This window comes from Sardina pilchardus, chromosome 15 (genome assembly GCF_963854185.1).
Source record: "Sardina pilchardus chromosome 15, fSarPil1.1, whole genome shotgun sequence".
In the NCBI taxonomy this organism is placed as follows: Eukaryota; Metazoa; Chordata; class Actinopteri; order Clupeiformes; family Clupeidae; genus Sardina; species Sardina pilchardus.
Genome location: NC_085008.1, coordinates 30,247,094 through 30,265,664, shown reverse-complemented (window position 1 = coordinate 30,265,664; position 18,571 = coordinate 30,247,094). Strand labels below are relative to the sequence as shown.

The 18,571-nt window shown below is 45.8% G+C and overlaps 1 protein-coding gene across 3 annotated transcripts; it reads left to right on the top strand.

The window, feature by feature from the left end:
* The first annotated feature begins 1,459 nt into the window (after window positions 1–1,459).
* sap130a (Sin3A-associated protein a) lies at window positions 1,460–15,099 on the top strand. Of its 3 annotated transcripts, none has more exons than XM_062555904.1 (21): window positions 1,460–1,500; window positions 2,415–2,551; window positions 2,749–3,014; window positions 3,252–3,419; window positions 3,723–3,846; window positions 4,159–4,283; window positions 4,626–4,753; window positions 5,105–5,255; window positions 5,398–5,482; window positions 5,682–5,786; window positions 5,865–6,006; window positions 6,091–6,209; window positions 6,613–6,897; window positions 7,169–7,346; window positions 8,548–8,649; window positions 9,068–9,456; window positions 10,069–10,329; window positions 11,718–11,843; window positions 12,046–12,149; window positions 12,587–12,700; window positions 13,170–15,099. In XM_062555904.1, the coding sequence occupies exons 2-21, from the start codon at window positions 2,437–2,439 to the stop codon at window positions 13,326–13,328; spliced, it is 3,246 nt and encodes a 1,081-aa protein (XP_062411888.1). In that variant the 5' UTR covers window positions 1,460–1,500; window positions 2,415–2,436; the 3' UTR covers window positions 13,329–15,099. The 3 variants fall into 3 exon arrangements, with proteins under 3 accessions (XP_062411888.1, XP_062411887.1, XP_062411889.1); XM_062555903.1 differs by having other exon boundaries at window positions 2,746–3,014; XM_062555905.1 differs by lacking the exon at window positions 8,548–8,649 and having other exon boundaries at window positions 2,746–3,014.
* Window positions 15,100–18,571: the final 3,472 nt, after the last annotated feature.

The window sequence follows — 18,571 nt, the reverse complement described above, 5'->3', positions numbered from 1 at the left end:
TCTGTTCTCACCATTATTGGTATAGTAGTGGCCAGTATGGAGTAATGCGGCATGAGTTCAACCAGGCCAGGGCATAGCCTTTGTCCCATTCTCCAGAGTCATCATAGTCCACTAATGGAATGCAGAGACCCACAGGAGTGGATCTCCGACCGGGTTTGGTTGGAATTCCTTGTATAAATATTGGTAAAGCCCCCTGGAATGAAGTCTGGACTGGAGCCAAACAGGAAACCGGAAACATTTGTTTCCCTGATCCCCATGTCTACCAACAATCACACAATTGCACCGTGAGGTATTTTTGGAAACAGGGGCCTTCATCCTCTATGTCCATGTAACATGGGAGGCCAAAGGCCAACTTGGAGTTCAATTTATGGAATAAAAGGATTTACTTTGAGGTAAAATGCAGGTGTCAAAGAATATCCACAATCATATTTGCCAATTTGCAAAACCAGCATGGACCAAAATATGATAAAAGCTTTAACAAGCTTAAACAGTTAACACTGCTTATTCAAAATCCAGTGTGTGTGTGTGTGTGTGTGTGTGTGTGTGTGTGTGAGAGAGAGAGAGGGCATAAATCATGCATAGGCCCACATAAATGGCAATGTTAGACTGAGAAGTATTATATTATATCATATTGTGTTATATTGTATATCATATATTTTTATATTTATTGAATAAGAGTAGGCTAAATGAGAGATTAGATATGCTACTCTAGTGATGGCAACAGAAGTTAGCCTATGCCATAAGTTGATAAAGAAGACTCAAGACTCACAATTCCAGTTAAAGACTTGTACTCGAAGTAAGACTGCCATCTACTGGATTTGTATGGCTATTTCATTTTTATTTGTGTGAAGGCTTTGTACGTCATGTAGCCTGGAAGAAAATAGGCTATAACTTTGCAGTCGTAGGCTATCAAAGAATCGAAATCAGTTTAGATGAACCAAATGCTACAATGATGTATTGTGTATCTGTAGCCCATAATACCACATCTGCTATAATACCACATCTGCATAATACCACATCTGCTATATATATTCTATTCTATTCTATTATCTGGTAATACGCACGACAAACATTCACTGCTTGTAGTAGCATTCGTTTTGGAAATGAACGAATCATTTCAGAGAAACGATTAGGCTTATTATACTGATGCACATACCGGATTCGATCATACAGTTTTGAAAAGTGCAATGTTTGTCTTTTGTTGAACGGTGTTGTTGCTCAATTCCTACAGTACCAGCGATATGAAACTGAACTGTGCAGTCGTACGGGCACGTATCCAGTTTAGGGTGTCATTGGATGCCATTGAGGAGCCTGAATGCGATTGGGTCCAAGGGACCAAATATCCCTTAGCGCCCACAAGAACACGAATAATAATTGGTTGGCTGCTTAGCCGTTCTGATCTGTGATTGGCCATAATATGAGAGGGCTTTGTGGAGGAGTCAGCATTCTTCCGGTTTATGTGTTGACTAAAAAGACGAATGGAGAGTGACTAACTCAACGGTACTTACATTTTTTCAATATATTTGCACCACCACAAGCCTTTTTCACAACCGTTGTATTAATCGATTACTCTCTTTTCTATGGAACAAGCGGCAACTTTAACTCTGTGCACGAGAAATGCATTATGGCATAGTGCGGTAGCTAGCTAGCTATTGTTAGCGAGTTTTGCTAACATTAGCCAAGCTGGAAAAATGTTGGTCGACGGAGTAGTTCTCAGTTCTGCTACTATGAGAGGTCCGAATGTTGCTTTACCAGAAATAATCCCTTCACTTGTTTTCCGATTGCATACAAGTTCAGGAATGCCTTTGGTTTCATGTTGCTTAGCTTGTTGATAAGTTACTAGTTCTTCCTTCGGTAGTGTTCGCATAGCATTGCTTGACGTGTGCGGCGAGCTAAGTTAACTGGCTAGCTACAGCGCTACCTCAAGAAACATTGCTGTGATACTGTCATGCAATCGCCCGTCAATTTTGATTCAGATGTGTTTAATGTATAACTCGGAAATTTGCGTATGCTTTCTGCAGCAACGTTACGTCTGTTCGCCTTAAAACTGGAGATGCTGAAGTAACTATGCTGGGTTAACGTCAGCTAACTGACAACGTTTCCCTCGACTGTCAGCATAGGTTAACTATAACCGTTACCTTCCTGTGTTTCGTTGCCAAAAATGATTAAACGTTGTCTCTGGATGCGGGATATGTGTGAATGGATGTGTGTGATCTGAAACTCTATTTCCCTTTCGAATGGGGTTGAGCGAAAAAGCCTCGGTGATATCCTGCAGTTAGCGTTGCTTACTGCAGGACACCCCTATAGTGTACCACGTTTCCCTCTTAACTTGCCATTTAATCACGGTTTGCTGGAATCAACCCTGCGTTAACTGCTGGCATTGAACATACAACAATTGTCCACTGTTTCTGCAGGTTAACGTTGTTTAGCAGGAAGATGAGTTCTCAGCAGTTTCCAAGGACGGCGTTGCCCTCCGCAGCTATAGGGCAAGGCCAGGCACCTGGAGGAAACACCAGCCTCACTGCAGGGAATCAGCCTGGGAGCCAGCCAGGTGGGTGTCGTGGTTTGTATTTTAACTCCACTAGTTTCTAGACAGTCATACCTGTAATATTTGTAAGCGTTATTGATAATAGGTTGAAAAGGTAGAAGTTGCTAGAATGGTATGCAGACAAGCATTTGAGATGCTACACAATACCCAGTCTAGTATCGTGATTGTATGAGTGAGACTGAACCACTTCTTTGCAGCAGGTGATGATGAGGGCAGTCGAGATACTGACCATGCCCAAGACCATCCACCAAACAGTGGCAGTAGCACTGGAGGGGCGTTGCCATTCCGTGACGACAAGCAGGAGCCCGTGGTGGTGAGGCCCTACCCACAAGTACAGTCCCTTGGTCAGCCTCCCACGCTGCCCCATCATGTGCCCATCCAGCCCAGCCCGCCTGTCTCTGTGCCTGGCCCACCAGTGCATCTGCCCCAGGGCCAGCCACTCACCTTTTCAGAGGGACCTGTGAAGGTAGGAGCTCTTTTCCACAATCCTCAGCCTTCCATTAGAAGCGGAAGTGTTTGGCTGTAGCATTTCAGTGTAGAATGTAAAAGCTGGACAGAACTCAAATCGTGAGCCACAATGTTTTTTGGATGTATGTGTGTCAGGTGAAACATACTTACTATAAACATACTATGTGTGTTGTAGTCGTATTACTGTTACTTGTATTACCTAGTCTGGTTGTTTACGTGTCATTATGCGTCATAGGCTCCTATGAAGTCACCCATGCCCAGCCGCCTCATAGCACCAGCTCCAACAGCTGGCCAAGGGCACCTCTCCGTGCCCCCCAAAGTGCCCACTCACATTGCTGTCACCCCAGAGAGCAGCATTGCCCCCACCTCCTCCATCCCTGTGGCAACCATCAGTGGACAGCAGGTAGGCTTTTGATGATAATCAGTTGTCTCACATTTAATGTCGTTTTTCATTCTTCCTTCTGTTGACTTGCTAAACCTATTGATTCCTGTGTTCTATTCAAATGCTCAGTCTAATTTGCCTGTGGATTCTTCTCTCCGAGTTTGATGGAACAGCCCAATATTTTGGAGATTGTAAATTATATTATGATTAAATAAGTGAATGATATGGAGGTATGATGTATAGCTTTTTTCTGCTGCTAGTATGGCGTTTCACTGAGGGTTTATCTTTTGCTCTTTTCTTGACGGCTGTTTGTGTTAATCCCAGGGCCACTCCAGTAATCTGCACCACATGATGGCCAACGTGCAGATCATCCGAAGCAGCACCCCAGCTCTGCAGATCGGTTCACCTGTTGCCCCTCCACACACCTTCACATCCCACTTGCCAAGAGGTCAGTTATACCTGTCCCTACGAATCCACTTCCTGGCAATCAGGGACCCTGGTCTGCAGTTGAGAGCGGCTTTCATAAATCAAAATTTACAAGCTGGATTTGTTGTGTCAGCAAAACCTTTGTGCTGGTGAAAACTTAAAGAAGAACTTAAAAAGTTGCTCCAAGGCTGCAAGCTCAGACTTGTCAGTCTAATGTGTCTGATTATGAAAGGGAGTGGCCCATGTTTTGTTATTTGTTTAGTTTTTTTTGCATTGCTTTTTTGCTTCAGCATTACTCTGTTCATTAAAGAGGTTGATCGATGTGTGTTTTTAGGAGCTGCTGCAGCAGCGGTCATGTCGAGCACCAAAGGGCCCACAGTGCTGAGGCCAGCCTCCGGAGCCGGCGCAGGGCCCGGCCAGCCAACTGCTGTCCAGCACATCATCCATCAGCCCATCCAGGTCAGCTCATAGTCGGAACATTACGGTCTGCATGCACATTAGACAAAGTATGTCTTGTAGTGCTTCTCTCTCTCTCAATGAGGGCATACTTCAGTTATATACATTGGCATTTGTTTTTTTTTAATATATTAGTGTGAATCTAGTATGAATGTGTATCTATGTACTTTACTTTGTAATGCTATGACTTTTGTGGAATGTTTTGTCTAACCTGATCTTGGCTAATGTCATACTCTAGCTTTCATGTGTATTATTTTGGTGTATAGAGTTCAGATTAGTGCAGTAATTGGGGTAGTAATTATTTGCATATTGTTTGTTTGGCTTGACCTTTGCTTGCCTCCACAGTCGCGGCCAGTGGTGACCACCTCCACAGCTGTGCTGCCCACGGTAGTGGCCCCCATCTCAGCTGCTAGGACCCAGTCTCCAGTCATCAGCCCTGTGGTCACACACAGCACCACAGACATGGTCCATGGGTAAGCTTTCTGTCTAGTGTTCAATGGAGGTCCTTACCAGATGAAAAACATGTTGCTGTTCTAACACAAGACTCTGTTATATTATGTGTAGCAGTGAGGGGTTGTAGAGTAATCAATTTTGTTTTATGCTTTATGATTGTGGTGGTGCATATAGAGATTTTTTGATTCATCACAAGGACTTTTGTAATGCCATCACATAGCCTGTAGTCTAGAGCATTTCATTGTAATGTAGCTCCATATGTCTTTATTCAATGATTGACAGTGTGAATACCGTGCTGGTTTTGGTTCTCTACTGTTACAGCAGATGTTTGGTAGTAGTATGACCGTGGTGTTTTTCTGCCCCATCTTCAGGCGACCAGGACTGACCATTCACCAGCCCCCTCCGGCCACCATCAGCATCCAGAGACCAGCCACGCCGCGAGACACGGCCACCCGCATCACCCTGCCTTCACACCCTGCCATCGGAGCTCAGAAACCACAGCCCCCACACACTGTGACTCAGGTTAGTGATTCCCTTGATCAGTGTCTTCAGTTATTTTCTGTTTTCTTTTACGATGGTCGTATGTGCATCATTGCACCTTTTCATGTGCATTTTCTGTGTGTGTGTGTGTGTGTGTGTGTGTTTTTGTAACACCTCTCTGCAGAAGCCTATTTTTAGCACGGTGACTCCTGCTGCAACAGTGGCTCCAATTCTGGCCACCAACACTGTGCCATCAACAACCTCTCCAGGTGAGCGATGATGATGATGATGATGTCTTGCAAGGCCCCTGAGAATAAATGCACGTGCTTCACTGCATATCTAGCTGTAAAACTCCTCAACTGTTTGAGTTGTTGGTGCTTATAAATATGAGTGCAGTCAGTGTGAAGATTCTTCCTCACTCGTGTGTGTGTGTGTGTGTTCGTGTTCACGTTTCGGTTCCTCTACTAGGCTCTGTTCCACACACGCAGATGACCAGCAGCACCATTGTCACCATGACGATGCCCTCTCACTCCTCTCATGCCACTGCAGTCACCACCTCTGCCATCCCCGTGGGTGAGTATCGGCCACATCTCCCAAAAGTTGACTCTTAATGCCCCTAGATGAACTCTCTCTCACGTCTTTTGTTTGTAGCCAAAGTGGTGCCGCAGCCCATCGCACACACCTCCCCCCGTATCCAGGCCGACTACCCCGGCGAGAGGACCAACCTCATCCCCATCCCCGGCCATCGCTCCTCTCCCAACCCTGTTGCCATGGAGCCACGCAGTGACAACAGGTATGCCCTTTTCTTTTACTAACTCCAGTATATCTAGACATTGGGACGGCTTCTGAATTGTCTGGTGTCTCTGTGTCTTCCCAGGCCCTCTGTGCCAGTGCAGTTCCAGTACTTTCTGCCCACCTACTCGTCGTCTCCGTACCCTCTGACACACACCTACACTCCCATCACCAGCTCTGTGTCCACCATCCGCCAATATCCAGGTATGTGGTCCGCCATTCACAAGAGCCCTTTGACCATCTACATAGTGTACTACTGTAGGTGCTGGGTGTCACATAACCCGATTAAGTTGGAGTCAAATCAGATCAGCTGTACTATGCATAAGTGTAAACTAAATAGGAAACTATTGCTTTGGAGCCATCAAGTCTTCAAAGTGTGTGTGTGTGTGTGTGTGTGTGGAACCTGTGTGTGTGGAACATATGTGTGTGTGTGTGTGTATGTGTGTGTAACCTATATGTGTGTGTGTTTTATGTGGAAGCTATGAGTGTGTGCATGGATGTGCAAGAGAAAATGCAAGCTGGTGAGTAATGTTCCATCACCCTGCCCAGTTGACAGAGCAGCCAGGCCTGACCTGTGCCCCTCTCCTCTCTCCTCTCCTCTCCCCAGTCACCCCCCAGGCCCCCAGTCCGGCCATGCCCACTCAGGCAGGGGTCGGCGTGGCCACCACCGTGCACCTCAACCCCATGCAGCTGATGGCCGTGGACCGCATCGGCCTGCAGTCGGCCCAGATCAGCACCCAGAGCCTCCAGCCCGCCTCCATGGCCGCCCAGGGCATCCAGCCGGCGCCCATCGGAGTGCAGGGCCTGCATGCCACCGCGCCAATCAGCACACAGGGCATCCAGCAAGCACCAATGGCAACGCAGCAGCCCCAGCCAGAGGCCAAACCGTCAGGTGAGAGGCCAGATGATTGGATGATTGACTTTACATTGAGAATGCTGTGGAAGGGAGATATTGTTTTTATCATGATGATCTGGAGTTGTGTTTTACTTAATGTAATTTTTTTTGATTGTGTTTATTTAAGTTGTCAAACACCTTTTTTGGTGCCCAGCCCACATGGGTTTATTAGACACTGAATCAACAATTACACAATCATTTACAAAACAATGTACAAAACACACCTACAGTAGCTCTGTTTCTGAAGCTTCACCTGTCTCCATTCTAGGCGTGGTCCTGGCCGACAGCTCCGCCTTCGTCACCAACCCCATCGGCAGCACGTTTGGCGCCACCCAGCCCGTCACCACTGTGGTGCAGACCCACCCCCAGGGCGTGGGGTCGGGGGTGCCCACCATCGGCTCCTCCCCGAGGCCCAGCATCCTCCGCAAGAAGCCTGCCAACGAGGGGTGAGTGTGGCGTTCAACAACAGAGCAAAGCATTTGAGTAGTGTCTGCCATTCTGTGTCCACCATGCAAACCCAAGGATGCGGTCTCAGTCAACAGCATAAGAGCTTTAGGACGGCAAACATAAATATCTTAAAGCACAGAAATGTCTCGTCATTATAGAGGAACTCCCAGACCTCCATATGCTGCTCCTGTTAGGCTCAGTCACTGCATTGCTCTTTATGTAAAGGCTTGCTAGGAGCGGAGTAGGCCCCAGCGCTGGGTCTGTGATAAGGGGAGATGGAGATGCTCATTAGTGCTGCTGGTTGAGTGCAGTGCAGTAGTGGGGCCGTGGCCCCTTCAGAGGGGGGGAGATGAAGTGGCGCAGCGCTCCGTGGGAAAGTGCAGATCTCCAGACTCTAGACAGGGGCCATCGGGGCCAGACGAATTACCGCCATTACACCGCCACAGGGACGAGTGGATGCTCCGGTGTGCTCTCGAAAGCACCGGCCGCAATTCATTTTACGTCGCCGCACAGGATGGGAGCAGGCTATGGCTGTGCATAACAAAACCAGCACAATGGATTCAGCAAAATATCCTGACCAGAGATTCCTCTCTTTAGTTAAGGCAAAGCTACTTTAGTTTTAGCGACTGTCTTTGACTAAGGCGTTGCACTGCGTTTTAGTATTCAGATGGAAAATATAGTACCTTCGAGTTCCCAGTGCCTGCTTTTGGTGATTTCTAAATGAAAAATGAACGGCAGAAGAATGCAGAAAAGAAGCCGTTGAGCGTCATTCATTCACTTGTATTTCCTATAAGTGTGACCAAGCAGTGCCCAGTGAAGGCAAGAACTGTAACTGTAACTGTAACAACTGTTTTTTGGCAGGCTCCGTGGACTTACTGTAAATGTCCGTCCAGTCATTAAAAATGAAATTAAGTTTAGAATTAGATAAAGATTAAACTAGTAAAACATGAATGGGGCTAGTTCATGAGAAGTGACTGCTTTCTCATGTAAATGACTGTCTACATAATAACCAGTGTTTGGGGAGAAGGCTGAATTCGGTGTGGGGAGTGAGTTGTCCACCCTTGGGTCAGAGTAGAGAGCACACACACACACACACACACACACACACACACACACACACACACACAGAGAGAGCAGGCGTTTGGGCAAGAGCGGCTCTGAGGCTCTGCAGCAGTCTCACCCGAGGCCGTGTGTTTCCAGAGGCGTGCGTAAGAACCTGCTGGCGGCCCAGGCAGGGGAGCCAGGCCCCGGCCGAATGGAGAGCGCCGTCAGGGGGGTGGCGGGGTCCCCGCGACCGGCCGGGTAAGCCTCCCACCACCGGCTGCATGACTAGAGCCTCCTCATTGTGGTGGCACAGCCTAATGCACCTCTAGACGGGGGGTTGGATTGTTATTGTTTTGGTTTTGTTTTGTTTGTCTAATTTTGTTTTCTTTGGCAGTATGTTTCCTGATCTTTTTTTTATTTATTAAGGAGCATGCACACCATCACAGTTTTTCTCTTTATGCCTTGAAAATCCTAGGGCTCTCTTAAGCCTTGATCTCCTTGGTCTTCTCTACATGCATGCCCGTCCTTGCCTCTGCTTATAACTTTATGATTTCTCTCCTGCTGTAGATGCCAATCTAGCTGTTGTGAATGACTCAAATGGGAAATTGGAATGCTGGTGTGTTTGTGATGGTGGAATGCGAGGAGCGTTGTTGACGAGCCGTGTGTGTTTGTGCAGGGTGAAGCCCAAAGCGGACCTGCACGTGGCCATGGCGCCCCCGGTGATGGCTGCCGTGGAGGCGTTGCCCCCCCACGTCGTCGAGCAGCAGCAGCAGCAGCAGCAGCAGCAGGCGCAGCCCCTCCCCCCCCAGGCCCTGCACCAATCACAGCCCATCCCCACGCTGCTGGCCCCGCCCCTGCCCCCGCCCCCCTCCCAGCCGGCGGCCGTGCTCTCGGCGCTCCCGGCGGCCATGGCGGTGACGCCGTCCGTCCCGGCCTCCATGGCCAACGCCGTGGCCTCCCCCACCCAGCCGGCGGCCAGCGGCACCGCCCTGTGCGCCGTCAGCTCCACCTGCCCCGAGCTCAAGGTCAAGCAGGAGGTGGAGACCATGGACACCTCACAGCCAGGTACGCCAGCGGCTGGCCTCCAGCCCTCTGCCTCTCAATAGGGGCCTCATGCAAGAGCGCCAGATAGGCATGTGGGTCACCTGTTTGGCCTGTGTTGTTGGGTTGTTTCTCTGTCATTGTTTCAGTCTTTCCTTGTGTTATGACTTACTCACGTGTTTCTGTTTTATTCTCTCTTCAATTCTTTTTTTCTTTTTGTCCCTTCTCTTTGTGCTTTCTCTCGCGCTCTCTCTCTCTCCTCTATGCTCTCTCCTCTATTCTCTCTCTCTCTCTCCTCTATTCTCTCTCCTCTCTCTCCTCTGCTCTCTCCACTATTCCCTCTTTCCTCTATTCTCTCTCCTCTATTTTCTCTCTCCTCTATTCTCTCTCCTCTCTCTCTCTCTCTCCTCTCTCTCTCCTCTCTCTCCTCTATTCTCTCTCCTCTGCTCTCTCCTCTATTCCCTCTTTCCTCTTTCCTCTATTCTCTCTCCTCTATTTTCTCTCTCTTTTCTGTTCTCTCTCTCTCTATGCTCTCTCCTCTCTCTCCTCTATTCTCTCTCCTCTCTCCTCTCTCTCTCCACTATTCTCTCCCCCTCTCCTCTCCTGTCTCTGCTCATGCTGTTCCCCCTCCATCAGTGGCCAGTGTGACGTCCACGCCAGGCCCTGCTCCGGCCCTCTCCTCCTCCCAAGCGCCGGCCACCCTGAGCGCGCCCTCCCAGCCCGGGGACCTGCTCCCGGGGGCCTCCCCGCGCAAGAAGCCCCGCAAGCAGCAGCACGTCATCTCCACGGAGGAGAGCGAGATGATGGAGACCAACAGCACCGACGAGGAGAAGATCGGGAGCAGGACCATGGGCAGCCGCTCGGACCGACACGAGTCCCCGCCCAGGGAGTACGTGGGTAAGTCCTGACAGAGACGCTAGTAATGTCGGCTAGAGGCCTGCACGGGCCTAAAATGTCAGGCCCGGCCCGGCCCGGACCTCTGGCAATCAGGCCCTAACCCGACCCGGCCCGACATATTAAGCAATTACTGAGCCCGAGCCCGAGCCCGAATCCGAGCCCGACTAAAAGGGTCCGCTATTTAGACATGACGGTTTCCTGACACTTCGGTCACGTAATGGTTTCTCAGGAAGCCAACTTGAACCATTAAACAAATAATACTTTTAACACACGATTAACACTTGCAAAGACAAGCGTTCATGCATTTAATTAGACCTCAATGTCGAAATAATGGGATGTCGCAAAAGCAGTATGTAAAGGACAGCCAGGATAGGCATGACTTCGGTAAATCTGTAGCCTATGCGCGGCGGGAGTAGATAAATGAGCAGCACACATGAGCTCCTTGTCCATAGCCAACTTAGTAAGCACCGTGTAAATAAATAAAGGAATTGAATTACTTTGAATTTAATATTTATTAGGCTAAATAACAATCAAATAAATGTAGGCTATTGCTCACCTTATAAGGCAACAAGAGCAAGTCTATAGACCGCTTCCAACAGCCTAACAACGTGACAGAAAACACTCACATTCTTTGAGTTGCAGGTCCAAATAATCCCAAAAAAACACAGGCAAATCTAGGCCTATTTACAGATCATCCATGATTGTTAATTTCGCTGCTTTGTGCAGGAAGACAATCGCGTCCACGGTGGATCAGCGCCCGGCCCGCGGTGGTAAAGTTCCGTTCACTGGGGCTGCTGCTTGCGGGGACTACCACGCAAGTGTAGCAAGCACCTCATGCCGTTTTCACCAAATAAAAAGCGTGAATGTTTTTTGGACATGAATTCTGACATCATAATTGAAAAATTCATGAATATTGTACATAAAACCATTACTAGTGTCAAGCCCGAGCCCTACCCGAGCCCGTGCTATTTATTGAATTTAAGGCCCGTACCCGGCCCGAATTTGCATATTGTGTCGGGGCCCGTCGGGTCCCAACGGGCTTGCAGACCTCTAATGTCGGCAAGAGGGCGTACATGTACTGTTAGCTTAAACTTTAAATAGGCTTTAAGCCTTAAAGCACATCAAATAAAGAACATAACACCCATGAGTGTTCTTCTAGATGTGATGTTTTTGTTTTCCAAATGTGAAGAGGGGAAGATGTCTTGAATCCAAATAAATCTGCTAATGACCATGAAGCTGCTCGTTGTCATCATGTAGCATTTCTGAAAGTGAACAACTGAAACTAGGACACGTGAAGGAACATCTGACCAGTCCGCTCCGCAGATATAGTCTCAGCCTGCGTATCACTTCTGTAAATGTCACCCTGACTCGGTTGTCATTGTTCTCAGACGAGGAGGGCGTACGCTACGTGCCCAAACGCATCCGACCCCCCATCACTCTGCTGAGCCACTACCGCAACCCCTGGAGAGCCGCCTACCACCACTTCCAGAGGTATACCGACATCCGGGTCAAAGGTCAGTATCCTAGCAACACAGGCGTTTTATCTACTTCTAAGAAAATACTTTTTTTCCCCCCTCCAGTTGTACATGGGTTAGAATGAGGTTGAGTAGAGCAAACCTCTAGAGGCGGCTGTGATTGGGAGTTGGTTATCGGCACAGACGTAATGATTGAGCTGTGGTGCTGACGCGCTCTTTGCCCTGTGTGTGTGTGTTGCAGAGGAGAAGAAGGGCTCCCTGCAGGACATGGCCAATCAGAGGGGCGTCGTGTGCAGAGCGCAGGGCTGGAAGATTCACCTGTGCGCTGCTCAACTCATGCAGCTGGTAAGCAACACCTGGCAAGACGCCTTGCTCTCAGAGCTATTCTGCCCTACAAAGCAAGAAGGCAGTAACTGTGTTTTTGGTCTAAAATGTATCATTTTCATGACATTAAACTTGTTATGAAGATTGATATTTACCAAAAATAAGTTAATGTAAAGTAACCTCCACATGTCCAATAATTCACATACAAATACTTAGGCTGGACAACAGGATAACTTTAAGGTCATTTTCAGTTTGCACTCTGCGTAGTTACTGCCTTTTTGCTTTGTATGGCAGAATTGCACTCTTACTGTAAATTCACAAATGCTTTGTGAAGAACAGTCAACTTGCTTGTGGGAGAAGTAGAACGAATCTGTTGACAAATTAGTCGATGTTCCCAATATGGAGTGGTTACCTCAAATGTTGGAATGATGCGCTTGTTTTCACTTGTGTGTCCACAGTCAAGTCTAGAGCACGATGTGTACAGCCGGCTGACCAGTCTGCAGGAGGGCCTCATCCCAAAGAAGAGGGCAGGAGCCGACGACGAGCTGCATCGCATCAATGAACTCATACAGGTACAACACACACACACACACACACACACACACACACACACACACACACACACACACACACACACACACACACACACACACACACACACGGTTTGTCCATTAAGGAAAACTTTCAAAGGGAAATGAAGTAAATGTGCAAACATTTCAACTAGTTAACAATTGTTAAACATTAATGACAACATACAACAAATTGCTTTTAAGACACAATATCATATAGGCAATAATGACCCCATCATCAGCCTTGGATGTCATGAAGACATAAGCCTTAAAGGTTCTCTAAGCACTGTTGGTTGATGTCACTTTTGTTGGCGTTTTTCTTGTTAGCTCAGCTCACCCCTCCCTCCCATACCAAAGAGTAGTTCCTGCACACTACCCATGCCAGAGTTACTTATTTTAAAGTTGCAGCAAACACGTGACACCATCCCAGCATGCCTTGCTCTGATCACGCCTCTTGCCTTGTCGTTGCCAGGGTAACATGCAGCGCTGCAAGCTAGTGATGGACCAGGTGACGGAGGCGCGGGACACCATGATGAAGGTGCTGGACCACAAGGAGCGCGTGCTCAAACTGCTCAACAAGAACGGCACCACCAAGAAGAGCTCCAAGCTCAAGCGCAAGGAGAGGGCCTAGAGACTCCACCAACCCCCTCCTCCTCCTCCTCCTCCTCCTCTCCCCTCCTCCTCTCCCCGCTCCTCCCCAGAAATGTCCCTTCTACCTCCTTGCGAGGGACTTAAAGACCTAAAGACTCATCCTCCTCATCCCTGCATTCTCCTCACCTCCCTCCTGAGGGCCTAAAGACTTAACCCCAACACGTGCACACATTCACCAACACACACAAGAATGCAAACCCTTCAGCCGTTGTTCGATCTGTATTGTAGTTTCCACAGAATCATCCACCCTCGGTGATAGTCATACACTCTAGGTTAACACACAGACGAGACCCTGGATGTCTTCATGTGGTTTATCCTCTCCGTCTTGTGCAGTCTCCCCTCCGTTCAGTTAAAGAATGAATACGGGGCCTTGAACTTCTTCCTTTTTTTGGGGTAACCTGGAATTAGATCCAACTGAGAATGCTCATCAATAGCTGACGGTGTTTCCCAATCACCTTTTCAATTCTCAGTTTGAGCTCTGAAGTTCATTGAAGAGTGTGTATGGTCTTAGTCCTGCTGCTACTAATAGTCTACTGTTGGCCATTACAGCGGTGCATTTCCCAAAACCATAGTTGCTAACCTGTAACCTGCAACTATGGTTTTGGGAAACGCGCCGTGGTTTGATTAGCTACAAGTCTGTCCATCTAGCCTTTCATCTGGCCTTTTCGGAAGCTGTTTTAGTTGGGCGAGACCAGTTTGTAATCATCAACCTTCACGCGTAGCAGTTTATGACTTTGCGCTCGGAAATGATCCAGCTGAATCTGCATTGGCCTGAGCACTGGTAAGGATGTTCACTAAAGAAGCCAAGACAGGCCTGTCATGGGCATCCATGCTTTTACACACACTCATACACAAACACACGTTTCCTCCTTCTCATCACCATTTGTCACACACACTCACAAGTCAAAGAACTGTATACTAAATGAGGGTGACAGACACTAAACCTAATAGTGCCCTTTTCATGGTTTTGGTGCCTTCAATTATCAAAGTATACCTAGGACATAATGAGTGTTCTGTGTGTTTTATACATGAGAAGCACGTCTGTGTGATTGATTTTTTGTTTTGTTCTTTTTATTTTTTGTTTGTTTTTGTCTCCTTTTGTTTTAAAGACCATGTAGACGTGTGGGCTTGTCTGCACACCTGTTCACTCATCTATGTCTTGCTACTACACCAGTCGTTACAGGTTGACTGTGTGCTGGACAGAAATTAATGAACATACACCGGCCCTCTCCAAACACCCATGTAGTGATGCTAGTTTTTTTTTTTTTTACTGTTTTTTGTTTTGTTTGTTAATTATTTGTTTGTTTTGCAAGGGGAGGATGCTGTTTAAAATATCTAGCCTGCCTCGAGAGCATCATGGAGCAATTTTGCGAAGAGTACAGAACTGCTTGACAGATGTACTTGAAGTGCGATGTACTTGTGTAATAAAAAGAATGTGAGAATTTTTGAAGATTTATGTTTAAAGAAAGTAAGAAAAAAAATAACAACTTAAAAATACATTGAACCAGATTGTTGTGTAAATGAAAAGTGACTGTACACTCTTAGGCTTTTTTGGAATATGTTTAGTTTTTTGTATGCAGAGACAGTTAGCTGTGCTCCATAGATGTGGCTCTTGTTTTGCAAGTTGTACGCGCTGAAGTATGTGTGTTGAAAAGAGCCTGGTGAAAAAAAAGAGGCTCCATTTTGTACATTTCCTTCATGTCTGTATATTATTATGTGCTTATGCAGTAAAATACTGTACATTTATGCCACCAACTGCAGATTTTTTATTAGCGCTTAGGACTTGACTTGATTAGGAATTGACAATTGGTAAGTGCCTGTGCTTGGATTCAGTCTTGCATCTCACTTATCCACAGGAGAAAGTAGCATACAGAGCTACTTCTTTTTGAGCACCTCAGACTGGACCGAAAAATGCAAATATTTACTTAGTCCTTGGAGACACGCCCCCAATAAATCAAGATGCATTCTCTTTGCAGTGGGAGGCAGGTGGTTCTCTATACTTTAGTACCCACACAGTGGGCGAATTCCTGAATCAAAACTCAACACCGATTACACTCTTTTTTTTTTTTTTGGAGTGGGGAAAGTCTTTGTTCTACCTAACTATATTTTCCTGGTTCCATCAATCTTCACAGGTCTTTGGTCCTGGGTGGTGCATAGAAGCAAGAGCAGTTTGGTTGATCATCACCAGAACTCTAGTGCTGTTTGGGCGAGTTTGAGATAAAGCGTATATGGTAGGCCAAGGCGTGGTGGACAGAGAGGAGTGCTAGACCAGTACACTATGGAAGAGGTCGAGAACTGACATTAGCGATGGACCTCGTGCGGCAGGCTGGAATGATGAAGGTATGGGTGAAACCTTTTTCAGTCTTCTGGATTGAGTTAGGCCTAATTTAAACCGCTCTAAAAGTAAACGTGCCTGAATTCTGCATTCTAAGTTATTTTGTTTGTAGAGTATTCTGGTTACACTGTATATTAAAAAGGTAAAGACACAGGAAGGTCTTCCCTAAAATTCTTTTATCGAATATTTGGTGCATCAGACTTAGCAACAAGATATGCAAGAATCATAATTGATTTCTTATTTGGGTGTGATTTAACATATGGCTCTGTCAATTAGCCTGGATAAACCACTGAATCTGTAGCACATTTGAAATTCCTCTGCATGTCTGTCTGGAGACCTTCCCATTTAGGGCGATTTCCAAATCACCAAAAACCCAGGAACTAATCAAAACTGCTTAATCAGCATGCATGAAGCAGGCTTAATATAATGACAGATAAAAGAGTAAACAATTCATTTAAAATATGTCTTTGTCGTACTTCCAAAAGGCTTTGGGAGTAGTTTGATGTACCAATTTCGGTTTAATTTCAGTAATATCACTGATCATTACGGCACTTGGATATCAGTGAATGAAAGGTCCCCAGACCCATTCTCATTTACAGTTGAGATTTGAAAGGCAGTCTGGTGTTGGCCTGGCTATTAGTCATTGAAGGTTATAATAAGACCTCCATTGAATACCATTAGGGAACGTCAGTGCAATTCCAAGGTCTGACAGTCAAACTACTTCGAAACACCAAACAATATTTTTGGAATATGGTATGTGTTTCAACCAAAATCATTTCCAGGACAACTTCATGTCAACAAACAACGTCTTTCCAACCTTCCAACCAAAGTCTTTCCAACCACACCTTGTGGTTATTGCTGCGAATCTTTCCTCTGTGCTGACAGTTATGGAAGAGTCAGGAGTATTTAAAATGACCAATACTTTTATACCAATCTTTTTTTTATTACAAATAAAGGTTTTATGTGGATGAGAGCAGAAATGCATTTTACAATCTACAATTTTAGATTATATTTTCTTTCAAATACATTATTTTTTTTTAGTTTTACTTTTACTTTACTTTACTTATTTTTTGTTACTGCAATGTAAATAACAGTGCTATTGCATTAGTTATGAGATTAGAGGGATATGTTGCTATCATTGTCACAGTACACTCATTAACTCATTTATCACAACTGATAATTGCCTTGCCAGTTCTCAGTTCCTTGTTAAAAATGTTACCCAAGCTGTTCAAGTTCCTCAAACCTTGCCCACCCAGTTACCACTAGATCAAAAAGAAATACCTATTCTAATGAATATCCTGATCAGCTGAGAATCATGGTAGTACTTTTCGATTCAGTTGGATGCTCTTTAGTGCTCGGAACATACTATGGGTAGAAACATGACACAGTATATGAATACACATAATGTAACGTAAATAATGTACAGTATATACATTTCAAAATGCTGTGACAAAGTGTCACTGTTGGTATACTGTCTCATAATGCCAGTGATATTAATAGACCACTGTCAAATTAGGGGCAAGATGCTGTCATATCTTTTTATCAGTTTGTACATGCAGTATCAGATAATTGAAGATGTAGATGTGTAGATTAGATGTGTCTCTTAGAATAATGCCCCAAGAGAAGGAAGAAACATGGCTTCTCTTTCCACTTGTTATTCTTCTGTGCTTACTTTTCAGAGAGGAAAAGAAAACAACCAAGCATATTGAGAGATTGAGTTAGTTGGTCATTACCAACAGGAGGGTGTGATCTGTGATATTGCAGTAACACACATTTAGGTAGGAGGACAGATGAGCTATCAGGTATTTACAAGTTTATGACCGTTTATGACAATCACTCAGGTCTCCCGGGACATTTTATGTCCTTCCATGACGTAGGAGTCCAAAGGCCTTTGCTGGTTATTCAGTGAGGTGACATTTTGCACCAAAAAATGCTAGCCATTCTGTGGTTACCATAGAAGCGTACAGCCTTTTACTCTGTCGAATGAGTTAGCACAGGGATTTCACAAGGCTCTTTATACTTTTAGCTTGTTAGCTTTCACCCAGGTTGGCCCTCAAGGTGTTAATCTAGAGATCAGCACAAGGGTACCGTAGTTGCCCACTGACTCTAGTAAGCTCTTTAAGAATACTCCTGTAAAGCTAGCTTCGCCGCACCGTTCCTTATCAAACATTCTATTGGTATATTAAGCCACAGCCAGCTTATATAGAGGTGGGTGGTTGTGCTCCATTCTGGGATCAAAGTCTGCAGGTAATAAACTGGGTGTTCAGGAATACGCCTGTTTCCAGGCACTCTATCTCTGATGTCTGGGTGGACTGGACACCACCAGTAAGCCGCACACCAGCCAAAGAGCAGGGTGGGGTCTTTGCTTAGACCACCCAGTGACCGCACTCACAGCAGGTAATGATGATGGGTGCTTTTGCTTTGTTTTTTTTGCTGTGACTTGTGTTTATGTCAAGAGTTTGTGTTCCACCAAATAACTTGTGTGAGCTGATTGTGCTGTGTAATTTTTTTTATGGTACTGCGGAAGACGATCTTGTCCATTGAGTGTTGAAATAATTTACATAATTGTTTTAAAATAATTAGAACTTTTTATGACAAAGGTTTTAAAATAAGACAAGTAATAATAAGTAAATACCGGTAAGACATGTAAGATTAAACATCACATCAATAGGAGTGTAGACGTTTGAGAATGGTTTCACATCTGTACAAGTAAGCTTATCTCATCTGTCTGTGTTATATACTGACTGCCATTTTGGTGCAGCAATATGACACATAAGGATGTGTGCTTCGACTTTCATCAGTTTCCAAACTAGGTAAACCGATTCTGCTACTGCTTCCCATCTGTTGTTTCCTGACAAATGTTGGCTGTAACTTGTACAGTTTTTGTT

Coding starts and splice junctions, on each gene's coding strand:
- sap130a (XM_062555903.1), top strand. CDS start 2,437: ATGAGTTCTCAGCAGTTTCCAAGGACGGCGTTGCCCTCCGCAGCTATA. Junction 3,847..4,158: donor CACATCCCACTTGCCAAGAG/GTCAGTTATACC, acceptor GTGTGTTTTTAG/GAGCTGCTGCAGCAGCGGTC. Junction 12,150..12,586: donor CTGCTCAACTCATGCAGCTG/GTAAGCAACACC, acceptor GTGTGTCCACAG/TCAAGTCTAGAGCACGATGT.